Source organism: Oncorhynchus masou, chromosome 11 (assembly GCF_036934945.1).
Source record: "Oncorhynchus masou masou isolate Uvic2021 chromosome 11, UVic_Omas_1.1, whole genome shotgun sequence".
NCBI lineage: Eukaryota > Metazoa > Chordata > Actinopteri > Salmoniformes > Salmonidae > Oncorhynchus > Oncorhynchus masou.
Genome location: NC_088222.1, coordinates 46,359,528 through 46,384,682, shown reverse-complemented (window position 1 = coordinate 46,384,682; position 25,155 = coordinate 46,359,528). Strand labels below are relative to the sequence as shown.

Here is a 25,155-nt window from a genome sequence, read left to right as displayed (position 1 = left end):
GAATATTTATTTTATTTTATTGTGTGCCTAGGTGTACAAAAAGCATGCAAAAATAGCTTCTGTATATATTTGGTACATATTTACATTGTAACAGCTGCATTCAGTACAGGTGGGCCATGCTTTTTTGTTTGTGGGACTTTAAGAACCTTGACATTCAAGCCCCATTCATTCTTTTCATACCTGCTTCTAACATGCATCTTTCATCCTGATCTTGTCCGTTATAAGTTCTGATGAAAATAATTTCACAATACATCTTTAAAATGCCTACACATGACTAAAAATGTGGACACAATAATAATGTGGAAGAGATCCGGACACGACGCAGATTAGCACCAGGTATAAACAGGGCTTCAGTGAAATGCGAAATAGTGCAGACATCTACACAGGAAACAGGACCTTTAACACAGAGACTGGACAATCCCATATGATACATAGCAGCGATGCTAAAACCATGACACTGTCCTAATCTTAACATTATGTACACTCTCACTCTCACAGGCCTGTTTCATCTGTTGAAGACGATTCCCTCTTTACCCCTGGTTGAAGGAATTATAAAAGCGTCAATAGCATCCAGCTCAACTCCCAAGACAATGTAATGTACCTGGAATAATAGACAGAAAGAAAGAGCACATGAGTGCATTTAGAATCAGAACACAACAGTGAAGTAATCTAATGACAACAACATTGCACTTCTGACACACACACATACCTGTACATACACATACATTACAAAGGTGAATACACCTTAGACACGGATAAAGATTCTTGCGAGTGCAGTGCTCCAGACAGACTTACAAAAAAACTGTGTTTCCCTTTAGCATCACTGTCAACATATAAAGTGCCATCTCATCAGAGGGGACTTGAACATGGCAGACAGCTGGTTCACAACAGGTGCCGTCTTTATTTCAATCCCAACAGCCCTTCAGTTAAGAGAAGTTAGTCACCGGTCAGTCTGTGGGTTAAGACAAACCCTTAAAAGCTCCATCAAAAAGCAACTACGTCCAGCGCAACACGAACATAGCGTTCACCCTAAAGGTAGCAGGGGAAAAATGAAAGGTTACAAAATAAAAAGCCATAGCAGAAAACAAAGCAAGCTCTTCATATGGTTGATTGAAACTCTGCACTTGAAATTGCATGTACCTGTAATAGAAATGATAAAAAAATATACATATATTCACAAAGACGGAAGCACAATTAAATATGGCTGCCGTAAATAGGTGACACTGACGTGTAAAGGCAACAGCAGGGCAATGAAGAAGAAAAAGACTGGGAAAAAGAGAAGATGGTATAAGTGAGTGAAAGAGAAAACACTCTCTGGCCCGGCTAACAGGGAATGCATAATAAAGCTTTTTTCTTCCACTACAATCCCTCTACCCCTTCTCTGACTGTAGCACCTAACAGGTGCACTGATATGTCCACCAGAGGGTTACGATGCATCCAAAATGGCACGCTAATCCCTATGTAGTGGCTATTCCCTATACAGTGGCTATTCCCTATAGTGAATATTCCCTATACAGTGGCTATTCCCTATACAGTGGCTATTCCCTATACAGTGGCTATTCCCTATATAGTGGCTATTCCCTATATCGCAGCTGTCGACAATGTGCCATTCAAAGGTCATTTCCGAATGCGCCGTCATCTTCAACGTTTACCATGAATGCAATCTCAGCAAATGTAGGAACATTGCCTTTAAAAGTTGAATTGTCAACACAGTGTGATAAGACTGAATCCTGGTCTTAGAGAGACAGACAGCAATATTACACATCTCCCAAACACACATCTACTGACATCAGGTCTTCCATACTGCCTATAAATACTGCATGACTAAGATGATATTATAGGAAACATGTTTTGAAGTTGCATAAATTGTGTCCATCATTTCTATGATTGTGCACACAATTAGTATTTCTTTAAATGAGAGGCTCATATCACAGAGGCTCAATTCAGAAGTGGCATTGACCCTTGTATATGTATATGCTACCCTCTTATCGATCCTCAGAACCTAATTTCAATGGAGTGTTTTGCACAATAGAATTGCATCAAGTCGGAAGAGAGGGATGAATGGAAATCACTCTACTGGGCCATTCTCTGCCACATTGTGTGGTTGTGAATAGATAGTGGTTGTTGTTTGTGTTGTTCCTAATCATCATATTGTAATGGTCCCTGGAAGAGCTGTGGAACAGATCACTGTGCTCTGACTGACAACACGCTTTCATATATAGTACAAAGTGCCTGAGCTGGCCGAGAGAGAGGGAGGGAAACAGAGAGGTGATAGAGAGAGAGACAGAGAAGGAGAGAGTGGTGTGAGAGTGGTGTGGAGGCAGGGAGAAGGAAAGAGAAAGGGGAAGAGAGGCAGATAGACAGGGAGGGGGCGGGGGAGAGAAGGATAGAGTGGTGTGGAGGAAGGGAGAAGGAAAGAGAAAGGGGAAGAGAGGGAGAGGCAGATAGACAGGGAGGGGGGGAGAGAGAGAGTCCCCTCTAGCTGTTTGTCACAATCAAACAAAGAAACACACCATGACAGCTAGTAAAGTTCTGAAAGCTCCCTCTGAGCACAGTCTAACTGGAGATTATCCATCACACACACTTACACACGCTTCTAGGGTCATCCAGGGGCATTTTGAAGGGAAAATACATCCAAAACTTTCCTGAAAATTTGGTCAATATATCCTAACCACAACTGAAATACCAATAATTTCTGTATTACTTTAAACTCTTGGTCTAACTCTAACACTTCATAAAGTGACCACCAAACTCATACTTTAACTACATTTAAATGTCATAACCAATTATTACATTTGTGCAGCCTTCACCATGCTTGCATGTTATGAGAATAACACAATTATTACATTTGTGCAGCCTTCACCATGCTTGGACGTTATGAGAATAACACAATTATTCACATTTATTTCATAAATTAACCTTTTACTAATCAAGAAACAGTACATACAAACACCATTACCTGCTTTCACTTCCATTTTGAAATCGAGAAGAATGTATAAAGGACAAATAACCCAGCTTACTGCTGTACAATCTCACATGCATCCCTATCAATGAATGGGCCAATTTCCAATGAAGTTTTTCTTAAATTGAAATATAACATTTACTTGGTTCTGGGAGGGTGATTAATAGGCTGCATAAATATGATTAGTGTTCCCCCTTTCACAATTGTGGGCTTCAAATGTGTTTTAAGGAGGATAGGTTGCTGCTTCTTGTTATAGTCTAGGAGACAGGGGAGAGAAACGGGCTTGCTTCATCCTACTGCCTGCGATTCAGAGAAACAGCCCTTCTCTAATTCTGTACCCTACTAAAAACATTAGAGAATGAAGGGGAGACAATTAGAGCAACAGAGAGGAAGAGACCAGTCTACACAGACACCAAACCTTGGGACCACATCACCCCCACCCTGAAACTCCATTGGCTCCCAGTTCAATACAGGATCATCTTCAAAATGCTCACATACCTTACTGACTTCCTGCAGCCCTACACTTCACTGCGCTTTTCTGACATTGGCCTCCTAACCATCTCTCACACCAGGCTCTGCTCCATGGGAGACAATGCTTCTAGCATTGCAGCCCCCCCCAACTCTGGAACTCCCTCCCTCTCCATGTCAAAACCTCACAATCCATACGCATATTCAAGTCCACACTAAAGACACACCTCTTCACATTATCTGTTGTCTTAGAGATCCCTTACTAGTTCACTTCCCTTAGTGTCATCCTGTTCAGTTTTTTTTCCTGGTTAGTCTGTCCTTATGTTCGGTGTAGTTTTATATACTTACTCATTTTAATGTATGATTTTATTGCTTTTAATCGTGCAGATTAGATTGTGTACGTAAAGTGAATTTGGGTGTCTTGTAAAGCGCTTAAAATATAATATATTATTATTATTATTACTTAAGGGTTATGTTGACAGCTTAGCATGTACGGGTGAGATAGACAACAATGACATTACACTGACACACACATTTATGATCTATGTACAATGCTGCAGCATTAAAGGGGCAACCCACAGATGAAACAATAACAAAAAGGTTCCCCTCTGTTTTGGTAAAAAGCTGAAGGATGGGCCTGGAAAAACACTGTGATATTAATAGACAGAGTTATAGATGCAAGGACTGACCCTTCAATATATACAAATGATAGTGTCAAGCATATTTTGAGGCTATACAGTGTGTGTTTACAGACATTGGAGTAAAACAAGCTTTTGGTTCTGATGGGGTATGACAGTTAAACTAAGCTTATGATGCATTTATAAGTTATATTCTTCAAGAATCATAGGTATATATAATTAATACATTTATAAGTCCAAAAATGTATGAAGCGTCTGCAGATTGCCCCTTCAAACTACTGAAAAAAAATCCCTGTGTGTATGTCTTGTTTCAAACGGTAGGGGGCGTAATAATGTCAGTTGCATGCTCCAGTCTCTTGGTCATGCTGGCTCTTAAGGGCACCAATATTGTCCACTGTGAATGGTGCCTAGAGAGTCTCTGAACGGCGATAACGTTCACCATGCATTGTCTAGGTAAAGTGACATCGAAACACGACAGACAAAAATTCCTCTTCTCCTCAGCAACACAATGCCAGCAGACGGACATACAGTAGGAATTTCCAGTAGTCTTGAGTACGCCTGGCAGTGGTACAGTGTTGTCTGGGTTCTATGTGCTTCTTTGGGTGATTACACGCAATGATGGAGTGAGGAGAGATCAGGGAGGGATGGAGGGAAGGACAGGATTAGAAGAGCGGAGTGCATCATAGATTTAAAGGGAGAGAGGCAATGTACAGATTGGGCTTTAAAGGGGAACGGCATATCATTTTTAAAGGGGAAGCCATGCTTGAGTTGAGCCACTTCTCACAAGTAAAAACACTGTTTCAGTCCAGAAGCACTGAAGGTAGGAGCGTAAGATTGCAGTTAAGAGGGCTGTGTAGAACTGGGCTGAGCTGACTGGAGGAGAGGAGGAGGAACGGGATTCAGGAGAAGGGTTCATCTTCATGTAGGTCTCGAGCTCTCCCTCCCTACTTCCCTCTCCACTACTGCCCTTTCTGAAAGAGTGACAGGAGACATATAGAGGGGAAGAGAGAGAGAGAGGGGAAGAGAGAGAGAGAGAGAGAGAGACAGGGAAAGAGAGAAACCGTAAAAACAAATACATATTTTTGTTGTTGTTGCCTTCTTGAAAATGTGAACTTTCATGTGCCTTAATCACAAACTGGTATGTGATCTGTAAATATGAATACAAATATAAAATGACAAGCCTAGTTTATCCCAAAAGAAAAAATACCATAGTATACTATGGTTAAATACTATAGTATTCACTGTAGTGTTTTTGCGGACTTCCGTATAGTATTTACTGTAGTGTTTTTTTTAAGCTTTGACATAGCAGTGGGGGCTTTGTCTTTGAGGAAATCTACTGGACAAAATACTCCAACAGCAAATTTTCCATAACCTGTAGGTAGGTAGGTAGGTAGGACTGAAGTCTGAACAGATAGTTCAGAGCTTCTGCTCTTTTCTATAACCTGTAGCGAACACAATATATCCCAATTTGTGCCACACATAAATGAGAAACCTACATGACAAGTATAGATATTGGTGGCACAAATTGGGATATGGGCAGGGTGTATGCAAATGAAATAGTGTAGTATATACTAAAGTATTTACTGTAGTGTTTTTGCAGACTGTAGGGTTGTTGTGGATATTACTGTAGTATTTACTGTGATGTTTTTGCAGTCTGTAGTATACTGTAGTATTTACTATAGTATTGCACAGTATACTACACATTTCTATAGTAAGTACTACACATGATCGAGGTGTGTAGTATAGTATTCTACAGTATACCAGTTTACTACAGAATTCTATAGTAAACTGTAGTATTTTTGCATGTGGGTAGCCAAGGAGAAAGCACTTAGCTATAGGGAAAAAGACAGGATTGTTCCTGACTTGCCACAATTGGCTGAGATAACAGATAATATGGTGCTGATGAACTTATTTAGCTCGCTAAACAAAGGAGACAAAAAATATCCATTCATATAGAGTCCCGTTCACATGTGAAATCTTAGAGATGGGTGGGACTAAGGCTTAAGAGGGTGTCTACAATGCTGAATGGGTGTACACAAAGAAGAGCTCTCCAGCAAGTGTAAAAACCTCAAAAGTGGATAAACAAGTATATCAACTTTCATAGCAGCATTACTTTCCCATAATTTTCTCCAATTGCAGTATACGGTGCCATTTCGAAGCTCGGAGTCCGCACTTTTATAAACTGTAAAGTTCTATTTTTGTCACAAATTTAAATAAGGTCTTGTAACCAGTCACATATTTAATCTCTATCATACACGTGGCGAGAAACAAGAGCCGCCTAATGTCATCGCATTGAGAAAGGCAAGAAACACCAACTTCGATGACAACACACAGAAATGGTGACAACAACACGTTATGTGTAACACAGGGAGATGGCAGTCGGAGACTTTTGAGTCACAGTTGGATTGACAGTTGGGGAAAAACATTTGCCCCGCGATTCTCATGAAGGAACACCAATGGATAAGGACAACAGGATGGGGGGTTGTTAGGAATTTTGACAGACAGCGTGCCAGACCAATGACCACACAACTTTACCTTAGAGAGGGGTGGAGTTTTAAAGAGTGACGGAACGGCCACGCATCCCTGCAGCAGATAGAGCGGGGAAGAAAATGGACACAGAGTCAGAGGTCAGAGCCTGAGGTCAGGAGAGGTCGTTGGAGGGTGACGGAGAGCTATGAGCATCCTTCCACCACTACACTCACCTGGGAGTCAGTTGCCCTTCGACATTGATCAGCTCAGCTTTGAGGTTTTTCCCTAACGGTTAGGGATAGGGTCTGTAAGCTGATCCTAGATCTGTGCCTGAAAGAATCCATCTGTCATGCAATGTCAGTTAGCCTCCATTAGTGTGTAAGGTTTGTAGAGACGCGGTGGTTGGGTCATGTCCTCAGCAGGGGGCAGTGGTGTTGTGCTTCCAAGTTGATGGGCAAGGTTAAAATAAAATAAAATAGTATTGGCTGCATACAGCTCTGGAAAAAAATAAGAAACCACTATAAAATGATCAGTTTCTCTGGTTTGACTATTTATAGGTATGTGTTTGGGTAAAATTAACATTTTTGTTTTATTCTATAAACTACTGACTACATTTCTCCCAAATTCCAAATAAAAATATTGTCATCTAGTGTCACGTCTGCTCCTGCTCCTCCCCTCCGGCGTAGGATGTCACCAGAATACTAACCACCGGTCCTAGGATTCATCATTACACACACCTGGCACTCAACATTACGCGCACCTGTGAATCATTATGATCATTATGATTCACACCTGGACTCCATTACCTTCATCATTTCCTCCCCTTTATATGTCACTCTCCCATGTTCACTCACCAGTTGGTATTGTTCTTGTGCATCGGCATACTGCCTTATGTTAGTGTCGTGTTCTTGTTGTTTAATTAAAACGTTTCACCTGAACCTGCTTCCGACTCACAGCCCCATCATTACATTTAGAGAATTTATTTTCAGAAAATGAACACTGTTCAAAACAACAAAAAATATGCAGTGTTGTCAGACCTCGAATAATGCAAAGAAAATAAGTTCATATTCATTTTTAAACAACACAATACTAATGTTTTAACTTAGGAAGAGTTCAGCAATCCTCCACCAAATTTCACAGTGGGTGCGACAGCAAGGCTGGAATCGGTCAGATATGTCTTTGTGAAGGATGCATGAAAAAATCCACGTACAAGGTTGTCCTGGAAGGAAATGTGCGTCCTTCTACGTCCTTCTACACTGACAATGTTCCCCAACTCTGAGGATTGTTTTTTCCAGCAGGAAAATGCTCCATGCCACACAGCCAGGTCAATCAAGGTGTGGATGGAGGACCACCAGATCAAAACCCTGTCATGGCCAGCCCAATCTCCAGACCTGAACCCTATTGAAACCTCTGTAATGTGAGGAAGATGGATGGTCACAAGCCATCAAACAAAGCCGAGCTGCTTTAATTTTTTTTGCGCCAGGAGTGGCATGAAGTCATCCAACATCAATGTGAAAGACTGGTGGAGAGCATGCCAAGACACATGAAAGCTGTGATTAAAAATCAGGGTTATTCCACCAAATTGATTTCTGAACTTTTCCTGAGATAAAACATTAGCATTGTGTTGTTTAAAAATGAATATGAACTTATTTTCTTTGCATTATTCGAGGTCTGACAACACTATATTTTTGTTATTTTGACCAGTTGTCATTTTCTACAAGTAAATGTTCTAAATGGCAATATTTTATTTTGAATTTGGGAAAATGCTGTCAGTAGTTTATAGAATAAAACAGAAATGTTCATTTTACCCAAACACATACCTATTAATAGAAAAACAGAAAAACAGATAATTTTGCAGTGGCCTCAATGTTTTCCAGAGCTGTATTTAGCAGTTGTTAATGCAGGTGTTCCTAGCTCCAACAGTGCAGTAATATCTAACAATACACACAAATCTAAAAGTAAAAGAAAGGAATTAAGACATATTATGATGAGCAATGTTGGTTGAGTAACTGGGTGGTAACCGGCTCGTGACAGAGACTAAGTTCAGGGCAGGGAACTGGTTGGAAGTTGATGCGTGATGGCTATTTAACAGTGATGGCATTTAGATCGAAGCTGGTTCTCAGTCGCTAGGTCCCAGTTTTGATGCACCTGTACTGACCTCGCCTTCTAGATGATAGCGGGGTGAACAGGCCATGGCTCGGGTGGCTGAGGTCCTTGATGATCTTCTTTGCCTTCCTGTGACACCGGGTTCTGTAGATGTGTGGGTGCATTGGGCAGACCAGACCACCCTCTGAAGAGCCCTGCGGTTACGGACGGTGCAGTTGCCATACGAGGCAGTGGTTCAGCCAGACCAGATGCTGATGGGATGGGGGTGTGCTCCCTTTGCTGTCTCCTGAAGTCCACGATCAGCTCCTTTGTTTTGTTGACGTTAAGGGAGAGTTTTTTTCCTGTCACCACTTCGCCAGGGCCCTCACCTCCTCCCTGTACACTGTCTCGCCATTGTTGGTAATCAGGCCTACCACTGTTGTTTCGTCGGAAAACGTCATGATTGAGTTGGAGGCGTGCATGGCCACGCAGTCATGGGTGAACAGGGAGTCCAGGAGGGGGCTGAGCACGCACCCTTGTGCGGCCCCTGTGTTGAGGATCAGCGGGTGGAGGTGCTGCTACCTTCACCACTTGGGGTAGCCTATCAGGAATTCCAGGTCCCAGATGCACAGGTTGGGTTCAGACCCAGCCTGAAGGCTGAGCTGTAGTCAATGAACAGCATTCTTACATGATGTAGATGTTCTGCTTGTCTAGGTAGGATAGGGCAGTGTGCAGTGTGATGGTGATTGCTTCATCTGTGGACCTATTGGGGCGGTACGCAAATTGCAGTGGGTATAGGCCCTAGGGTGTCGGGTAAGGTGGCGGTGATATGATCCTTAACTAGCTTCTCAAAGCACTTCATAATGACAGAAGTGAGTGCTGTGGGGCGAGTCATTGAGTTCAGTTACCTTCACTTTCTTGGGTACAGGAACAATGGTGGGTATCTTGAAGCAAGTGGGGACAGCAGACTGGGATAGGGAGAGATTGAATATATCTGTCAACATTCCAGCCAGCTGGTGTGCACATGCTATGAGGACACGGTTAGGATTACATCTGGGCCGGCAGCCTTGAGAGGGTTAGCACGCTTAAATGTCTTGCTCACGTCGGCCACAGAGAATGAGAGTTCACAGTCCTTGGGAGCGGCCCGTATGGGTATCACTGTGTTATGTTTGGATGTTAAATGACAAGACAGTCATTGATGCAAGTAACCAGTGTTCAGCACATTCCAATACATCTGGGTATATCAAGCACATGGGTAAAAACACTGTTGTTGTAGTAATTAACATTTACCAACAGATGGTAAACAACGTGCCATCTTACACTTTTAACATATTCCATTTTATAAAATAGGAAAGGAGCTGTCAATTCACAATCACAACAAACCTAGTAATAACATCCAACATGAACAGTTCAGTTTTGTTAAACTATTTTTCAACACATTTTGATAATCTCTTCACTTTTCACATTTTTTAACTTCTTTAATAAAAGTTTAAAAAAAAATCTTTGTCTGTCAACAGTCCATAATAGGAAACCTACAGATGAAGTATTTTAGGTGTCAGGGACAGCCGCCCACAGCATGATAAGACAAGGGGCTTTTTCCCAAGGACTGTGGGATCACTGCAGGCGTGTCACCTTAGGGGAGTGTCATCTTAGGGGAGTGCTGATGAACATGGGAGTCCTGATGGGCGAGGGAGCAGCTGCCCTGTAATCCCTTGGCTCTACGCCCAGTGAGTCAGGCCCATGACTTGCTGGGTGTCCGTTCTTTGTCATGCGACCCCTTTGACCATCAGGGTTCGGAGTAGGTGCTGGCTCAGCAACCCGAAGGTCAACCCTATTACGATGGTACAGTGATCCATTCACTTTGACCAAGTAGGAGCGTGGTGCAACTTTATGCACACAGGATGCGAGTCTCCAGAGACCCGTCTGGTCCCCTGTTTGTGGCTTCATCCGCACCGCTTCACCTACCATAAGCTCAGGTAAGTATAATTTGCTGATTTGTCATTGATGAACTTGGACATCTGTCCTCTGTGACAAAGCTTCTCCACCATGTACGTCACCACACAGGGCTCGAGGAGAGTGTTGGCTACTGGCAGAGCTGCTTTTAAGCTCCGTGCCATGAGGCGATAGGTCTGGCTGCTATTCATGCCTCCAGTTGAGGGTATTGCGCCACTGCAGGACCGCTTTCCAGGCATCCCTGCCTTCGCAATTTTGACTACCGACTCTGCCTTCCCTGTCGGCAGGGTGACATGGCGATGAGGTGACATGCTCAAATTCGTATTCTGCAGAATATTTCCGGAACTCAAAACAGGAGAATTGGAGTCCAATATCTGAGATTACACTACATGGCTGGCCATAGCGGGCAAACTGCGCATTGCAACGTTTGATTGTCGTCTCTGCTCAGAGGTCGGGGAGGAAGTCAATCTCCCAAAAGTCTGAGTAATGATACCAGAAGAAAGTCTTTGCCACTGTGCTGGAAGAGATCTAGACTTACTGTCTGCCAGGAGCGTGTCGGTAGCTCCATTGTCGCCCTCTGTTGCTCAATGGCATATTCAATGCAGATGGTGCATTTACTGACATTGTCATTTATTTCACTCTGCATTCCTGGTCAATACAGCATGTCACATGCTTTTCTGTAACAGGCCTCACCTCCAATGTAACTTGAGTGCATGCGCACCAACATCTCATGGTGCAGGGACCGGGGAAGAACAGCTATCTGACCCTTGAATTATCACTCCATTTTGAACACTGAGCTCCTCTTTAAAACTTGTTAACGATAGAGGGCGGTATTTCCTCTTTGGATGAATTGCGTGCCCATAGTGAACTGCATAAAAATCTGTCCTAAATTGCTAATATATGCATATTATTATTATTATTGGATAGAAAACACTCTGAAGCCTCTAAAACCGTTTGAATGTCTGTCTGTTAGTATAACAGAACTCACAGGGCAGGCAATCTTCCAAACTAGTTTTGGGATCCTGAAAGTTGGGGCAACTTTGACGTCATCGCCCCCTCCCTTCCCAACAAGTTATGGATCTGGAAACACTTCCTATGTCTTCTACTAGATGTCCTCATTCAGTAGAACGTGGAATGGAGCATATGCTGTGAACTTGACCTAATGGGGTGAAAAGTTATAAGTGTCGCAAAGATTTTCATGTGCGTGAAATGCGCGCTTGGGAAAGAGTGCTTCCTTTGTTCCAATCAGCCTCAGACGAACATGGATGTCCCGGTTGGAATGATATTCGATCTGTATGATTATAACATCCTAAAGATTGATTCTGCACTTAGTTTGACCAGTTTCATCGACCTGTAATATGTAATTTGGAAGTTTTGATGCACAATTATTCTGGACCAGAAGTAATTTTTTGGGCATTTGAGCTGAAAGTGTTAGCAGATGCTACTACATGGACACTAGAATTGAACATTATGAAACAAAACGATTTATCGTTGAAGTAGGACTCCTTCCACTACATTCTGATTGAAGACCATCAAAGGTAAGGGAATATTTATGTTGTAATTTTGTATTTCTGTTGACTCCAACATAGCGGAGAAATATTGTTACGTCTGAGCGCCGTCTCAGATTATTGCATGGTAAACTAATTCCGTAACGTAAAAAAAAAAAATGTGACACAGCGGTTGCATTAAGAACCAGTGTATCTTTCTAATTATATGTAGAACATGTATCTTTAGTCAAAGTTCATGATGAGTATTTCTGTTATCTGGCGTAGCATTTCTCCGGAAATTTTGGAGAATTTTCTGAACATGGCGTTAATGTAAAACGAGATTTATGGATATAAAATGCATATTATCGAACAAAACAAATGTACTGTGTAACATGTCATATTACTGTCATCTGATGAAGATTTTCAAAAGGTTAGTGAATGATTTTTCTTTTAATCCTGCTTTTGTGATTGTATCTTTTGTTCTACAAAATGGCTGCATATTGTCTGTGTTTTTGTGGTGGTCTAACATAAATATGTGCTATGTTTTCGCCGTAAAACATTTTAAAAATCTGATACGCTGGGTAGATGAACAAGGTGTTTATCTTTCATTTCAGGTATTGGACTTGTGTGTGGAGGTTAAATATTTTGAAGAATATTTTTGCATTCCCTGCGCCACCGTTTCAGCTGAACGGCACGGGTGTACTTCCCGCATGGGAACCTATAGGCACAACATTAACTGGCCAAGATTCTCTGATGGCTAGAACAGGTTCTTCAGTGCAGTTGGGCCAGCCCATCAGAATCACAGACCTCAATGCCTGGAGGGTTCGCCCCAGTCTGTCTGCTGTCTGATTTGTAACATTGGGGTAGTCAGCCTGGTTGACGTGTTCAACATCCACTTGCTCTGTTTGTAAGCTGCAAACTGTGTTGTTCATGCATGGCGCATGTGTGTGCCTGATGTAGTAGCCTTGCTGAGCGTGTTACTCACATACATCTTTGCCATGGTTTATACACCACCTTGAGGTTGTAGCTTTGTAGAGGCAGTAGCATGCTCTGCAGGCTTGATCTGTCTCTGCGGTAATGATGTTGTGCCCGTACAGGTAGTGGCAGAAGCGTTGCCTTACAAACACAATGCTGAGGCACTCCTTCTCTATCTGGGCATAGTTCTGCTCTGCTGGAGTGAGCACTCTAGAGGCAGGCCCCCCTGCATGAGGCAACAGCCCAGTCCACGCTGACCAGAGTTACTCTGAATCGTGACAGGTTTTGACACATCGTAGTATCGCAGTACAGGTGTCTGGGTGACCAGTTGCATTATTTTCCTCACGACTGCGTTATGTTTTGGGAGCCAATGCCAGATGGCGTCCTTGTCCATGAGCGTCCTTAGTGGCTCACACACCTGCGAGAGCCACAGCAGAAACTTGGCCAGGTAGGTGAGGAATCTGACGAAGCACTGCAGTGCCTTCACGTCAGATTGAGGGGGCATGTCCAACACAGCCTTCACTTTCTCAGGATCCGCTTTCAATCTGGTGCAGGACAAGATGCACCCGTGAAAGTGGACCTCTGGAACTTTGAACTGAAGCTTTTTTATGCTTAGCTTTAGTTTGACCTGTCTGCATCTGTCTATCAGGGCCAGCAGCATGGAGTCATGGTCAAGTTCTGCCTCCTCATTACTGTCTCCACAGCCAACTACGGGGATGTCATGTGCTATGGGTTCCACGCCATTGAGTCCCACCAGCAGCTCGTGCTGTTTCCACTGATACACCTCTGGATCCACGGAGACCCAAAATGAGAGCTTCAACCACCTCTTCCTGCCCCAGGTTGTCTAAAAAGGTGGTCAGGTAGCTGCTGTACTCGTCGAGCTTGCACTGCAGGAAGGCAGCTCTGGCATCAATGAGCATGAAGACTCAGGCCTTCAGGAGCTTGTAAAGAACATCCTCTAACATGGGAATAATAACCAGTGCCTGGTTGAGGTGTTTAGAATCAATGCATTGTCTGATTTCTTGACAATAACCATATTACTTACCCAGTCTGTAGGCTCAGTGACAGTTGTGAGGTATGTATCTTCTTTGATTTGTCAAACTGAGCCTTTGCGTCTGCTTTCATAGCCACTGGTACATTGCGGGGTGTACACTGGACAGGCTGGATTGCTGCGTCCAACTCAAAGTGGACTTCGCGTGAACTGACTCGACCGGTGAGTTGAAGACTTTGTCTACAATGTTAAGGTCTGCTGGGATTGTGAAGTTAATAAGCCAGAGGCGCTCGCATGTGGACCCAGGCAGTAATGGCTGTTTCCTAGCCTCAACTATTTCAAACTTACGGGTATGTTTCTGGCCCGCACAACACACTGTAAAAAAACAGGCCTAAAGAGTCCATCAACTGGCCTGTATACAGCTTCAGCTTGTTGCTACTCTGTGAGTTTGTCTCTGGGCACGAGCCTCCTTTTGTTTTTAAGGCTTATAACTTTACATGTGACCCTCGAATCTAGCTGACATTGCTGTGGTTAATTGTTAAATTGTAGAGTGACAAAAATATTTTGGGGCACTCACTGCCCCTATGCACTCGCTAGCATAGAAATCATTCTCAGTGCTGTTGTTCCCTTGATTTGTGTTTGTTTCAATGGAGTGCACTTTACCCTCCTTTCTCTTGCTTTTCATGTAGACCCTTGCAAAGTGATAAGCTATGCCACAGTATTTGCACATTTTCACATATGCCGGGCAGGGTTGTTTTCCACATCCATGAGAAATGCCACAATATCTGCACGTATTGGGGCTGTCTATTGCAGAGTTGGCTGTAGAATTAGCATTAGCATTATCTGTGGCAAAGGGGAATTTCTTTACTGGCTGACTGAATGTTGCATTGACATTGTACATATGCTACCTTTCTAGCTCCATGGACCTTATCCGTATATCTGTGTGCTGCACGGCATGTTTCCACTGCCAAACCTAGTATCAGGTCAAATTATCTCAGCAAACGTCTGAGCATGCCCTCATCAGCTATACAGAGCATCTTATCTCTGATCAGTTTGTCTCTTAAAACACCATATTCACATGTAGCTGCTTTTCCCTTAAACTGGTGACACAGCTGTCAATGGACTCCCCGCCCTCCTGTTTGTAACAGCCAAAAACCTAATGCTCGTAGATAACATTCTTTGCTGGCTTAAAGTAATGTTCACATTCCCCTCGGTGGGAGGGGGAATGTTCACAGCCATGTCTATCCGATACTAATAACACTAACTAGCAAACTCACTGTAGCTAAGGTAAATTCCGGCTATCTTTTACTCACGGACACATTTTTTGTACACCCGAACATTTCGCTCATGAATAGTTTTCCCACTTCTGACACCATATTTGGACGTTAAACGAAGAAACAGAGACATTGATGTGAGCAATCAATCTTGTTCAGCACACTACAATACATCCGGGTATATCAAGCACACTGGTAAGAACAGTCCACCTGCCGTAAATTAAAGGAGAGGAGATCCAGAGAGATCTCCTTCTCCAAAACCCACCAAGGAATGTGCTTTGTTAAAACCTTTTGTGACTAGGGGGCAGTATTTTCATTTTTGGAAAAATAACGTTCCCGTAGTAAACAGGATATTTTGTCAGGACAAGATGCTAGAATATGCATATAATTGACAGTTTAGGATAGAAAACATTCGAAAGTTTCCAAAACTGTAAAAATATTGTCTGTGAGTATAACAGAACTGATATTGCAGGGGAAAAGCCTGAGAAAAATCCAATCCGGAAGTGCCTCATGTTTTGAAAGCGCTGCATTCCAATGCGTCCCTATTGAGCAGTGAATGGGCTATCAACCAGATTACTTTTACTCCGTATTCCCCAAGGTATCTACAGCATTGTGACGTAGTTTTACGCATTTATGTTGAAGAATACCCGTAAGCGGCTACATTGCGCAACTGGTCACCTGATGGCTCCCAGAGTGATTCTCGCGTAAAATACAGATGTAGCCATTATTCCAATCGGTCCTACTGAAAAACCAATTGTCCCAGTGGATATATTAATCGAATAGATATTTGAAAAACACCTTGAAGATTGATTATAAACAACGTTTTCCATGTTTCTGTCGATATAATGGAGCTAATTTGGAATATTTTTCGGCGTTTTCGTGACTGCAATTTCCGGGCGATTTCACAGCCAAACGTGAAGAACAAACGGAGCTATTTCGCCTACAAAAATAATATTTTTGGAAAAAAGGAACATTGGCTATCTAACTGGGAGTCTCGTGAGTGAAAACATCCGAAGCTCATCAAAGGTAAACAATTTAATTTGATTGCTTTTCTGATTTCCGTGACCAAGTTACCTGCTGCTAGCTGGACAAAATGCTATGCTAGGCTATCGATAAACTTACACAAATGCTTGTCTAGCTTTGGCTGTAAAGCATATTTTGAAAATCTGAGATCACAGGGTGATTAACAAAAGGCTAAGCTGTGTCTCAATATATTTCACTTGTGATTTTCATGAATAGGAATATTTTCTAGGAATATTTATGTCCGTTGCGTTATGCTAATTAGTGTCAGTCAATGATTACGCTCCCTCATGCGGGATGGGGAGTCACAACAGACTTTTTCCGCTGAAACTCTAACACATACAAAAAGCGAATACTGGAACAATATTTATAACTTGAGACCGTGGGGAATGGCCAGAGATGATCTATAGAACACGAATGTCATATTGGTTTTGATTTTGTAATGTAATTAAAAGTGTTATAAAGGAAAAACTATAACTTGAAAAGAATATACACAACATGTACGAAGTCTCCATCTACATTGTATATGAGGTACGAAAAATATTAAAGTATTTGTGTTAACTTCTTATGGCTGCAGGGGCAGTATTGAGTAGCTTGGATGAAAAGGTTCCCACTGTAAACGGCCAGCTCCTCAGTCTCAGTTGCTAATATATGCATATTATTATTAGTATGCGATAGAAAACACTCTAAAGTTTCCAAAACGGTCAAAATATTGTCTGAGTATAACAGAACTGATATTGCAGGCGAAATACTGAGGAAAATCAAAACAGGAATTGGCTTCTATTTTAAAAACTCCATGTTCCATAGCCTCCCTTTGCTCCATTTAAAGGGATATCAACCAGATTCCTTTTCCTATCGCTTCCTCAAGGTGTCAACAGTCTTCAGACATAGTTTCAGGCTTTTATTTAGAAAAATTAGCCAGAACGATAACATCACGTCAAGTGGTCACATGAGTTTTGCTCGCGCAACTGAGTTTGGACAGCCATTGCTTTTCCCTCACCTACTGATAAAGACATTTGCGGTTGATATATTATCAATTATATATTTTAAAAACAACCTGAGGATTGATTATAAAAAACGTTTGACATGTGTCTGTGGACATTATGGAAACTATTTGGAATTTGTCAGCGTTGTCGTGACCGCTCTTTCCTGTGGATTTCTGAACATAAAGCGCCAAACAAACGGAGGTATTTTGGATATAAAAATAATCTTTATGGAACAAAAGGAAAATTTCTTGTGTAACTGGGAGTCTCGTAAGTGAAAACATCCGAAGATCAAAAGGTAAACGATTCATTTGATTGATTTTCTGATTTTCGTGACCAAGCTACCTGATGCTAAGTGTACTTAATGTTTTGTCGATAAAATTACACAAACGCTTGGATTGCTTTCGCTCTAAAGCATAATTTCAAAATCTGACACGACAAGAGGTTTAACAAAAGGCTAAGCTGTGTTTTCCTATATTGCACTTGTGATTTCATGAATATAAATATTTGTAGTAATATTCATTGAATGTAGCGCTATGCTATTCAGCGGTTGTTGATGACAATTATCCCGTTAACGGGATTGCAGCCATAACAAGTTAAAAACTGAGCTTAAATGTATTTGGCTAGATTTTGAAAACATAGTTGCACACCTCATGGTTGTATTAATTTGGGATCTATTGCATCCCACAAATGTCCCAGAGTATGTTTGGAATATTTATTTATTGCAAAGAAGGACAACCAATAGAATAGGTTGACCTTTGTACATTGGGGGATAGTAGATTGACATAGGCTAGTGCCTTTGCTGTTTGTTAGGCCTTACTCATCTTGTTGGCTGTCGAAAAGTAGGCTAAATATAGACAGTTCATATCTTCAATATGCGCCTCGGAATTAGATAAGAGGGACGCACGCAGTTGCGTCCCCAATGTATCTGTCTTCATTCACTTAGCCTACTTCTTAGGTGAAATTCCTGTGAGAAGGACCCGATCACGTGACGGGAAATTGGCTAATAAGAATTTAGATGTGGTCACGTTGGTATGAAGATATTCGGGAGAGAGGTGCAGGAATGCGTAATATATATTTTTACGGCATGCCATGTAATGGCAAACAAACACGTACACAAAACACAGGGTTGAGACCCAGACAAAAGAGCAAGGAGTACCTCGAATACATACACACACACAATGATTAACATATGGGACGAGATCCGGAATCATCTGCCCAATCCACAAGGGCATGAAAGCCCAAAACACACAGCACAGGTACTCACACGCACCAATGGACATTGTAACAATAATCGACCCCACCATGGTGAACACAGGGCGCATATATACAAATACAATCAGTGGGAATAGGGGCCAGGTGTGCGCAATGAAAGTTCCAGAGGGATCCTTGACAGATTTCTGAGAGAGTCTGCTTCGGAGCACCACTCACTTACTGCCACACAAGGGGGATGCCTCTTGGAAATTTGAGACCTCGTGAGAATATTATCAAGTGCTTTTCAAATTGTGAATGAAAGACTGATTCCTTTCAAGCACATTTTTTCATTAGAGTCCCATCATCTAAACAAGAAGTCTAAAGTTGCAAGCAACATCTAAATTAACCTCTTGAATCTATAGGGGCGCTATTTCAATATTGGATAAAAAAAACGTGCCCGTTTTAAGCGCAATATTTTGTCACAAAAAGATGCTCGACTATGCATATAATTGACAGCTTTGGAAAGAAAACACTCTGACGTTTCCAAAACTGCAAAGATATTATCTGTGAGTGCCCCAGAACTGATGCTACAGGCGAAACCAAGACGAACCTTCAAACAGGAAATTAGCAAAATTTTTGAAGCTCTGTTTTCCAATGTCTCCTTATATGGCTGTGAATGCGACAGGAATGAGCCCACAATTTCTGCCGTTTCCCCAAGGTGTCTGCAGCATTGTGACGTATTTGTAGGCATATCATTGGAAGATTGACCATAAGAGACTACATTTGCCAGGTGTCCGCCCGGTGTCCTCGGTCATCTTCAACTGCAAGTATTTTTTCATGGGATTCCGAGGAGAAAGTAGACTTCCACGAACTATATATCAATGAAGAGATATGTGAAAAACACCTTGAGGATTGATTCTAAACAGCGTTTGTCGTGTTTCAGTCGATATTATGGAGTTAATTTGGAAAAAAGTTCGCCATTTTGATGACTGAATTTAGGTTTTTTTGGTACCCAAACGTGATGTACAAAACGGAGCGATTTCTCCTACACAAAGAATCTTTCAGGAAAAACTGAACATTTGCTATGTAACTGAGAGTCTCCTCATTGAAAACATCCGAAGTTCTTCAAAGGTAAATGATTTTATTTGAATGCTTTTCTGGTTTTTGTGAAAATTTTGCCTGCTAATTGCCACGCTAAATGCTACGCTAAATTCTACGCTAGCTATCAATACTCTTACACAAATGCTTGTTTTGCTATGGTTGAAAAGCATATTTTGAAAATCTGAGATGACAGTGTTGTTAACAAAAGTCTAAGCTTGAGAGCAAATATATTTATTTCATTTCATTTGCGATTTTCATTAATAGTTGCGGAGTCATTGGCATGAGGCTGTTTCAAAAAATGCGGCACTTCCTGATTGGATCTTTATCTGGGTTTCGCCTGTAACATCAGTTCTGTGGCACTCACAGACAACATCTTTGCAGTTTTGGAAACGTCAGAGTGTTTTCTTTCCAAAGCTGTCAATTATATGCATAGTCAAGCATCTTTTCGTGACAAAATATCTTGTTTAAAACGGGAACGTTTTTCATCTAAAAATTAAAATAGCGCCCCCTATAACCAATAAGTTAAATGGATTTATTAGACTTTTTAAAAAGTAGATGTTCTAAAAGGTCTGCATCAGTGGCTTGAAGGCTATGCGTGGAAGCCAGGAGATGCTAAACATGTTTATGTTAATTAATGGTCAATTACCGTGAGACCAGCTGTTATTTGCTTGACAATCACCGGCTGACAAAATTTCATGACCGCCACAGCCCTACTCAGGATATGCTTTTTCCGGTTTGCACAAGTTGCAGTGCAATTCCTTGAGAGCCATCGAGGTATCGGCTTGAGGGGGAATATACACGGCTGTGATAATGACCGAAGAGAATTATCTCGGGATGTAATGCGGTCGGCATTTGATTGTCAGGTATTCTACTTCGGGTGAACAAACAGACTTGAATTCCTGTACTTTACCACAATCACACCATGAGTTTTTAATCATGAAACATACACCTCTGCCTTTCTTCTTCCCAGAGAGTTTTTTATTCCTATCTACACAACTGAGAACCCAGCTGGCTGTATGGAGGGGGCAGTATATCCGGGGAGAGCCATGATTCCGTGAAACAGAGTAAGTTACAGTCCCTGATGTCTCTCTGGAAGGAGATCCTCGCCCTGAGCTCGTCTACTCTATTGTCCAGGGACTGAACATTAGTGAGTAATATAGTCAGAAGTTGTGGATGATGTGCACACCTCCTGAGTCGGACAACTAAGTCCACTCCGAATACCTCTTCTCTGCCGACAGTGTCTTGGCACAACCTGGGATAAGTTTAATTGTCTTGGGGGCTACGAACAAAGGATCCAAATCGGGAAAGTTGTATTCCTGGTCGTAATGCTGGTGAGTTACCGCTGCTCTGATATCCAAATGTTCTTTCTGAATGTAAGTAATAACACAAAAAACGTTCTGTTGCTTAGAAACTAGAAGCAGAGCTGTCTGTCGGTGCCATCATTGGCAATATGGAAAGGTTTTGTTTTAAATGACCCATCAACTTTAATGAACGGCGATGAATTGGGTTTTCTGTCCATGATATCATTTAAGGTACTCCAAAATCCTTTTCCATTGGTTTTTATTTCATTTATCTTGGGATAGTAATATAATTTTTTCTTCTTTTTGTTCAATTTAGTCACATTTGTCAGTTTACAGTATGTCAACTTCTTGAATAATTTCTTTAAATTATAAATTTTTTAAATTCACCATCAATCGAGGGGGCTTTAACAGTTCTCACAGTTAATTTCTTAGCAGGTGCATGCTTGTCAACAATTGGCATGAATCATTTTACAAATATTTCCAGTGCTGCATCTGGATTAACTTCCTCATACACAACATACCTTTTTTACATATTCAACAAAAGAGTCCTGAGAAAACATTTTGAGTTCTGAGAAAACACTTATACATTAAATTACTTCATGCCCAACCTTTGGCTTTCCTTATTATTGCCACAATGTTATGGACACTACAGCCAAAGGTAACTGATAGTGCTTTGGAGCAAAGCTTTTCGGCATTAGTGAAGAATAAGATATAATCAATACAAGTGGATATCACAGATCCAACACTATTGGCATGCACTCTAATTGGTTGAGTGATAATCTGGGTCAAATTACAGGCATTAGTCACAGAATTTTTCTCTTGTGAGGAATTGCTAGTTGCTAACCAGTCAATGTTCAGGTCACCCAATGTTCAGCTTACCCTTTGTTGTGTCAAATACAGATTTTGTGTCACATGTGACTCCAACTTTCTCATTATCCTTATCTTACCCAGTGAAGTTACATGTTTAGGAGAAATTGTTTAATTAATGACAGGTCCAGTATAGGTCTAGTATAGCCAATAAACATCAATGTATTCTCAAGGTTTACTATTCCAAAGGGATAGTAAATGCATACAAAATAACAAAAACACCACAGGTCAGGGGCATCTGAGGTAAAACCGGGACAGTTCCAAACCATTATGTCTTTCTCTTATTCACTGCCAGAGAGGGGGGAGGATTAGATTAGAAAACAGAGAGAAAGACAGTGTAACGTGGTGAGGTTGGACCCAGGTGCAGAGAAGACACCGGATGAGGAATAAGTGGTTAAGGATAAACATAAATACTTTAATGATAAACAGTAACTGCAGGATCACAATACACTGGAAAAAAACAACAAACACTAAATCTTGAAAACTCACTCAGGAAACAAATGCACACGGTAAACAATTCAACCTTCTGCAAAGGAAACCAGAAAACACACCTCTTTTAACAGGGAAATATTAATGAGTTATAGGACACACCAGAATGTCATTATTGTCTATAGGATGTTCTCTGCCGCCCTCTGGTGACAGGTAGAACCATGACAGTACCCTCCCTTCTAGTAGCGGCTCCAGCCGCTGAGCCAGGGCAACCACCACATAGTTGGTTAAAGTCCCTAACAATTCCCGGATCCAGGATGACCCGGGCAGGCACCCACTCCCACTCCTCGGGACCGTAGCCCTCCCAGTCCACCAGGTACTGCCGGGTGCCTTGGACTTGACGAGCCTCCAACAAACGGCGGACAGTTTAGGCTGGGCTTGAGGGGGCGGAGCAGCAGGTGTGGAGGGAGAGAAGGGACTGGTCCTTACCATCTTGAGACGGGAGACATGGAAGGATGGACAGATCCTCATAGACCTGGGAAGCTGCAAATGATAGGTGATCGGGTTGATGCGACTCGGGATCTTGAATGGTCCTATGCAGCATGGAGCGAGCTACCACGAGTCCACCTTTCAATGGAAGATCACCGGTGGAAAGCCACACCCGTTGACCCGGTCAGAGGAGCCGAAGAGGCCTTTGCTGCCGGTTTGCCTGGTGTTGGTGTCGGGCAGAGGACTGGAGCAAGTAGGATCGTGCTCTGATCTAGGTGCAGCGACGTCCTCGAATGAACGCCTCGGTTGATGGCACCCCCGCTTTGGCTTCTTGTTCAGGAAACAGGGGGGAACCCGAACTGACACTTGAATGGCGAGAGTTCGGCAGTGTGTTATGAGCATATTCTGCCCAGATGAGGAACTTGCTCCAGCTTCTGGCCTGAGTGGAGATGAAACAGCAGAGGAACTTCTCCAGCTCCTGGTTGGCCTGCACAGTTTTTCCATTAGACAGTATAGGTATTGTCCGAAAATGTTCACAATATTGCATCTCCAACATGAACTTCCAAATAATAAATGTGTACAAATTATAACAGACCTGTATAATGTATTTATTTTTCTGGCCCAGAAATGGCTTTTGACGAACAAATGGGTCCCAAAAAAATCAGTTCAGGGTCTCCATAAAGAAATGTCCTGTACAATAAATAAATAAAATATATCTATTTATTTTCCACCATTAACATTTTCACCATTCAATTTACTTTTCGTATCATTAAGTGAAATGTTCAGATCCTAGAGTGTGTTTTATGCTCTGTCATGGTTAAAAAAGCCATAAAATGAAAAAAATATGGCTATTGGCCAATACTACAAAGAAATATCTGATATAGGTTGTGTGGAACCCCGAGGAGAGACTCACCGACGCCCCCAACAGGGAACAGAAGGCCTTCCAATACCGTGCAACGAACTGGGGCCCACGATCTGAGACAATGTCCTGGGGAAGTCCGTGTAGTCGAAAGACATGGGTAATCTTTCCCTGAGGGCAACTTAGGTAAGGCGATGAAATGGGCTGCCTTGGAGAACCGGTCGATGACCACCAGGATAGTGGTAAGCCCTTGGGATGGAGGTAACCCTGTGATAAAGTCTAAGGACAGATGGGACCAGGGCCAGCTGGGGATGGGCAGAGGTTGGAGAAACCCAGCCGGTAGCTGTTGTGAAGACTTGCTTTGGGCACAGGTGGAACAGGCCGCGACAAAGGATCTCACATCCTCAATCATGTTGGGCCACCAGAATTTCCGCCTCAGGAACTCCAGTGTCTGATTAACCCCTGGATGCCCAGTTAATTTTGAGGATTGTCCCCATTGAGGCACTCGAGAACGGGCTGATCGTGGAACATAAAGTCTGTTAGTGGGACCTCGGCCGAGGTCAGGTTCTCGGGTCTGGGCTTGTCGTACCGTAGTCTCAATACTCCCGATGTCACAAGAAGGCCAAAAAGACCATCAAAGACAACAACCACCCAAGCCACTGCCTGTTCACCCCGCTACCATCCAGAAGGTGTGGTCAGTACAAGTGCATCAAAGCTGGGACAGAGACTGAAAAACAGCTTCTATCTCAAGGCCATCAGACTGCTAAACCGCAATCATCAACTCAGAGAGGCTGCTTCCTACATAGAGACTCACTAGTCACTTTAAACAATGCCACTTCAATAATGTTTACATATCTTACATTACTCATCTCATATGTATATACTGTATCGTATACTATCTATTGCATCCTGCCTATGCTACTCGGCCATCGCTCATCCATATATTTATATGTACATATTATTATTCATTACATTTAGATTTGTGTGTATTAGGTAGATGTTGGGGAATTGTTAGATTAAGATATATATATACAGTGGGGCAAAAAAGTATTTAGTCAGCCACCATTTGTGCAGGTTCTCCTACTTAAAAATATGAGAGGCCTGTAATTTTCATCATAGGTACACTTCAACTATGACAGACAAAATGAGGGGAAAAATCCAGAAAATCACATTGTAGGATTTTTAATGAATCTATTTGCAAATTATGGTGGAAAATAAGTATTTGGTCACCTACAAACAAGCAAGATTTCTGGCTCTCACAGCCCTGTAACTTCTTCTTTAAGAGGCTCCTCTGTCCTCCACTTGTTACCTATATTAATGGCACCTGTTTGAACTTGTTATCAGTATAAAAGACACCTGTCCACAACCTCAAACAGTCACACTCCAAACTCCACTATGGCCAAGACCAAAGAGCTGTCAAAGGACACCAGAAACAAAATTGTAGACCTGCACCAGGCGGGGAAGACTGAATCTGCAATAGGTAAGCAGCTTGGTTTGAAGAAATCAACTATGGAAGCAATTATTAGGAAATGGAAGACATACAAGACCACTGATAACCTCCCTCGATCTGGGGCTCCACGCAAGATCTCACCCCGTGGGGTCAAAATGAT

At 42.2% G+C, this 25,155-nt stretch overlaps 1 protein-coding gene across 3 annotated transcripts in view; it reads right to left on the bottom strand.

Moving 5' to 3' along the window:
- Nucleotides 1-2: 2 nt before the first annotated feature.
- The window catches only part of LOC135548744 (calcium/calmodulin-dependent protein kinase kinase 1-like), a 137,691-nt gene continuing 112,538 nt past the window's right edge, over nucleotides 3-25,155 (bottom strand). For 2 of the 3 annotated variants that reach the window (XM_064978638.1, XM_064978640.1), the window contains 2 exons: nucleotides 6,604-6,651; nucleotides 3-5,039 (listed from right to left, as the gene is read on the bottom strand). In XM_064978638.1, coding sequence (XP_064834710.1) covers nucleotides 4,814-5,039; nucleotides 6,604-6,651 — 274 coding nt within the window. In that variant the 3' untranslated portion in view covers nucleotides 3-4,813. The remainder of the gene's footprint in view (nucleotides 5,040-6,603; nucleotides 6,652-25,155) is intronic. The other variant, XM_064978636.1, reaches the window with a different exon arrangement.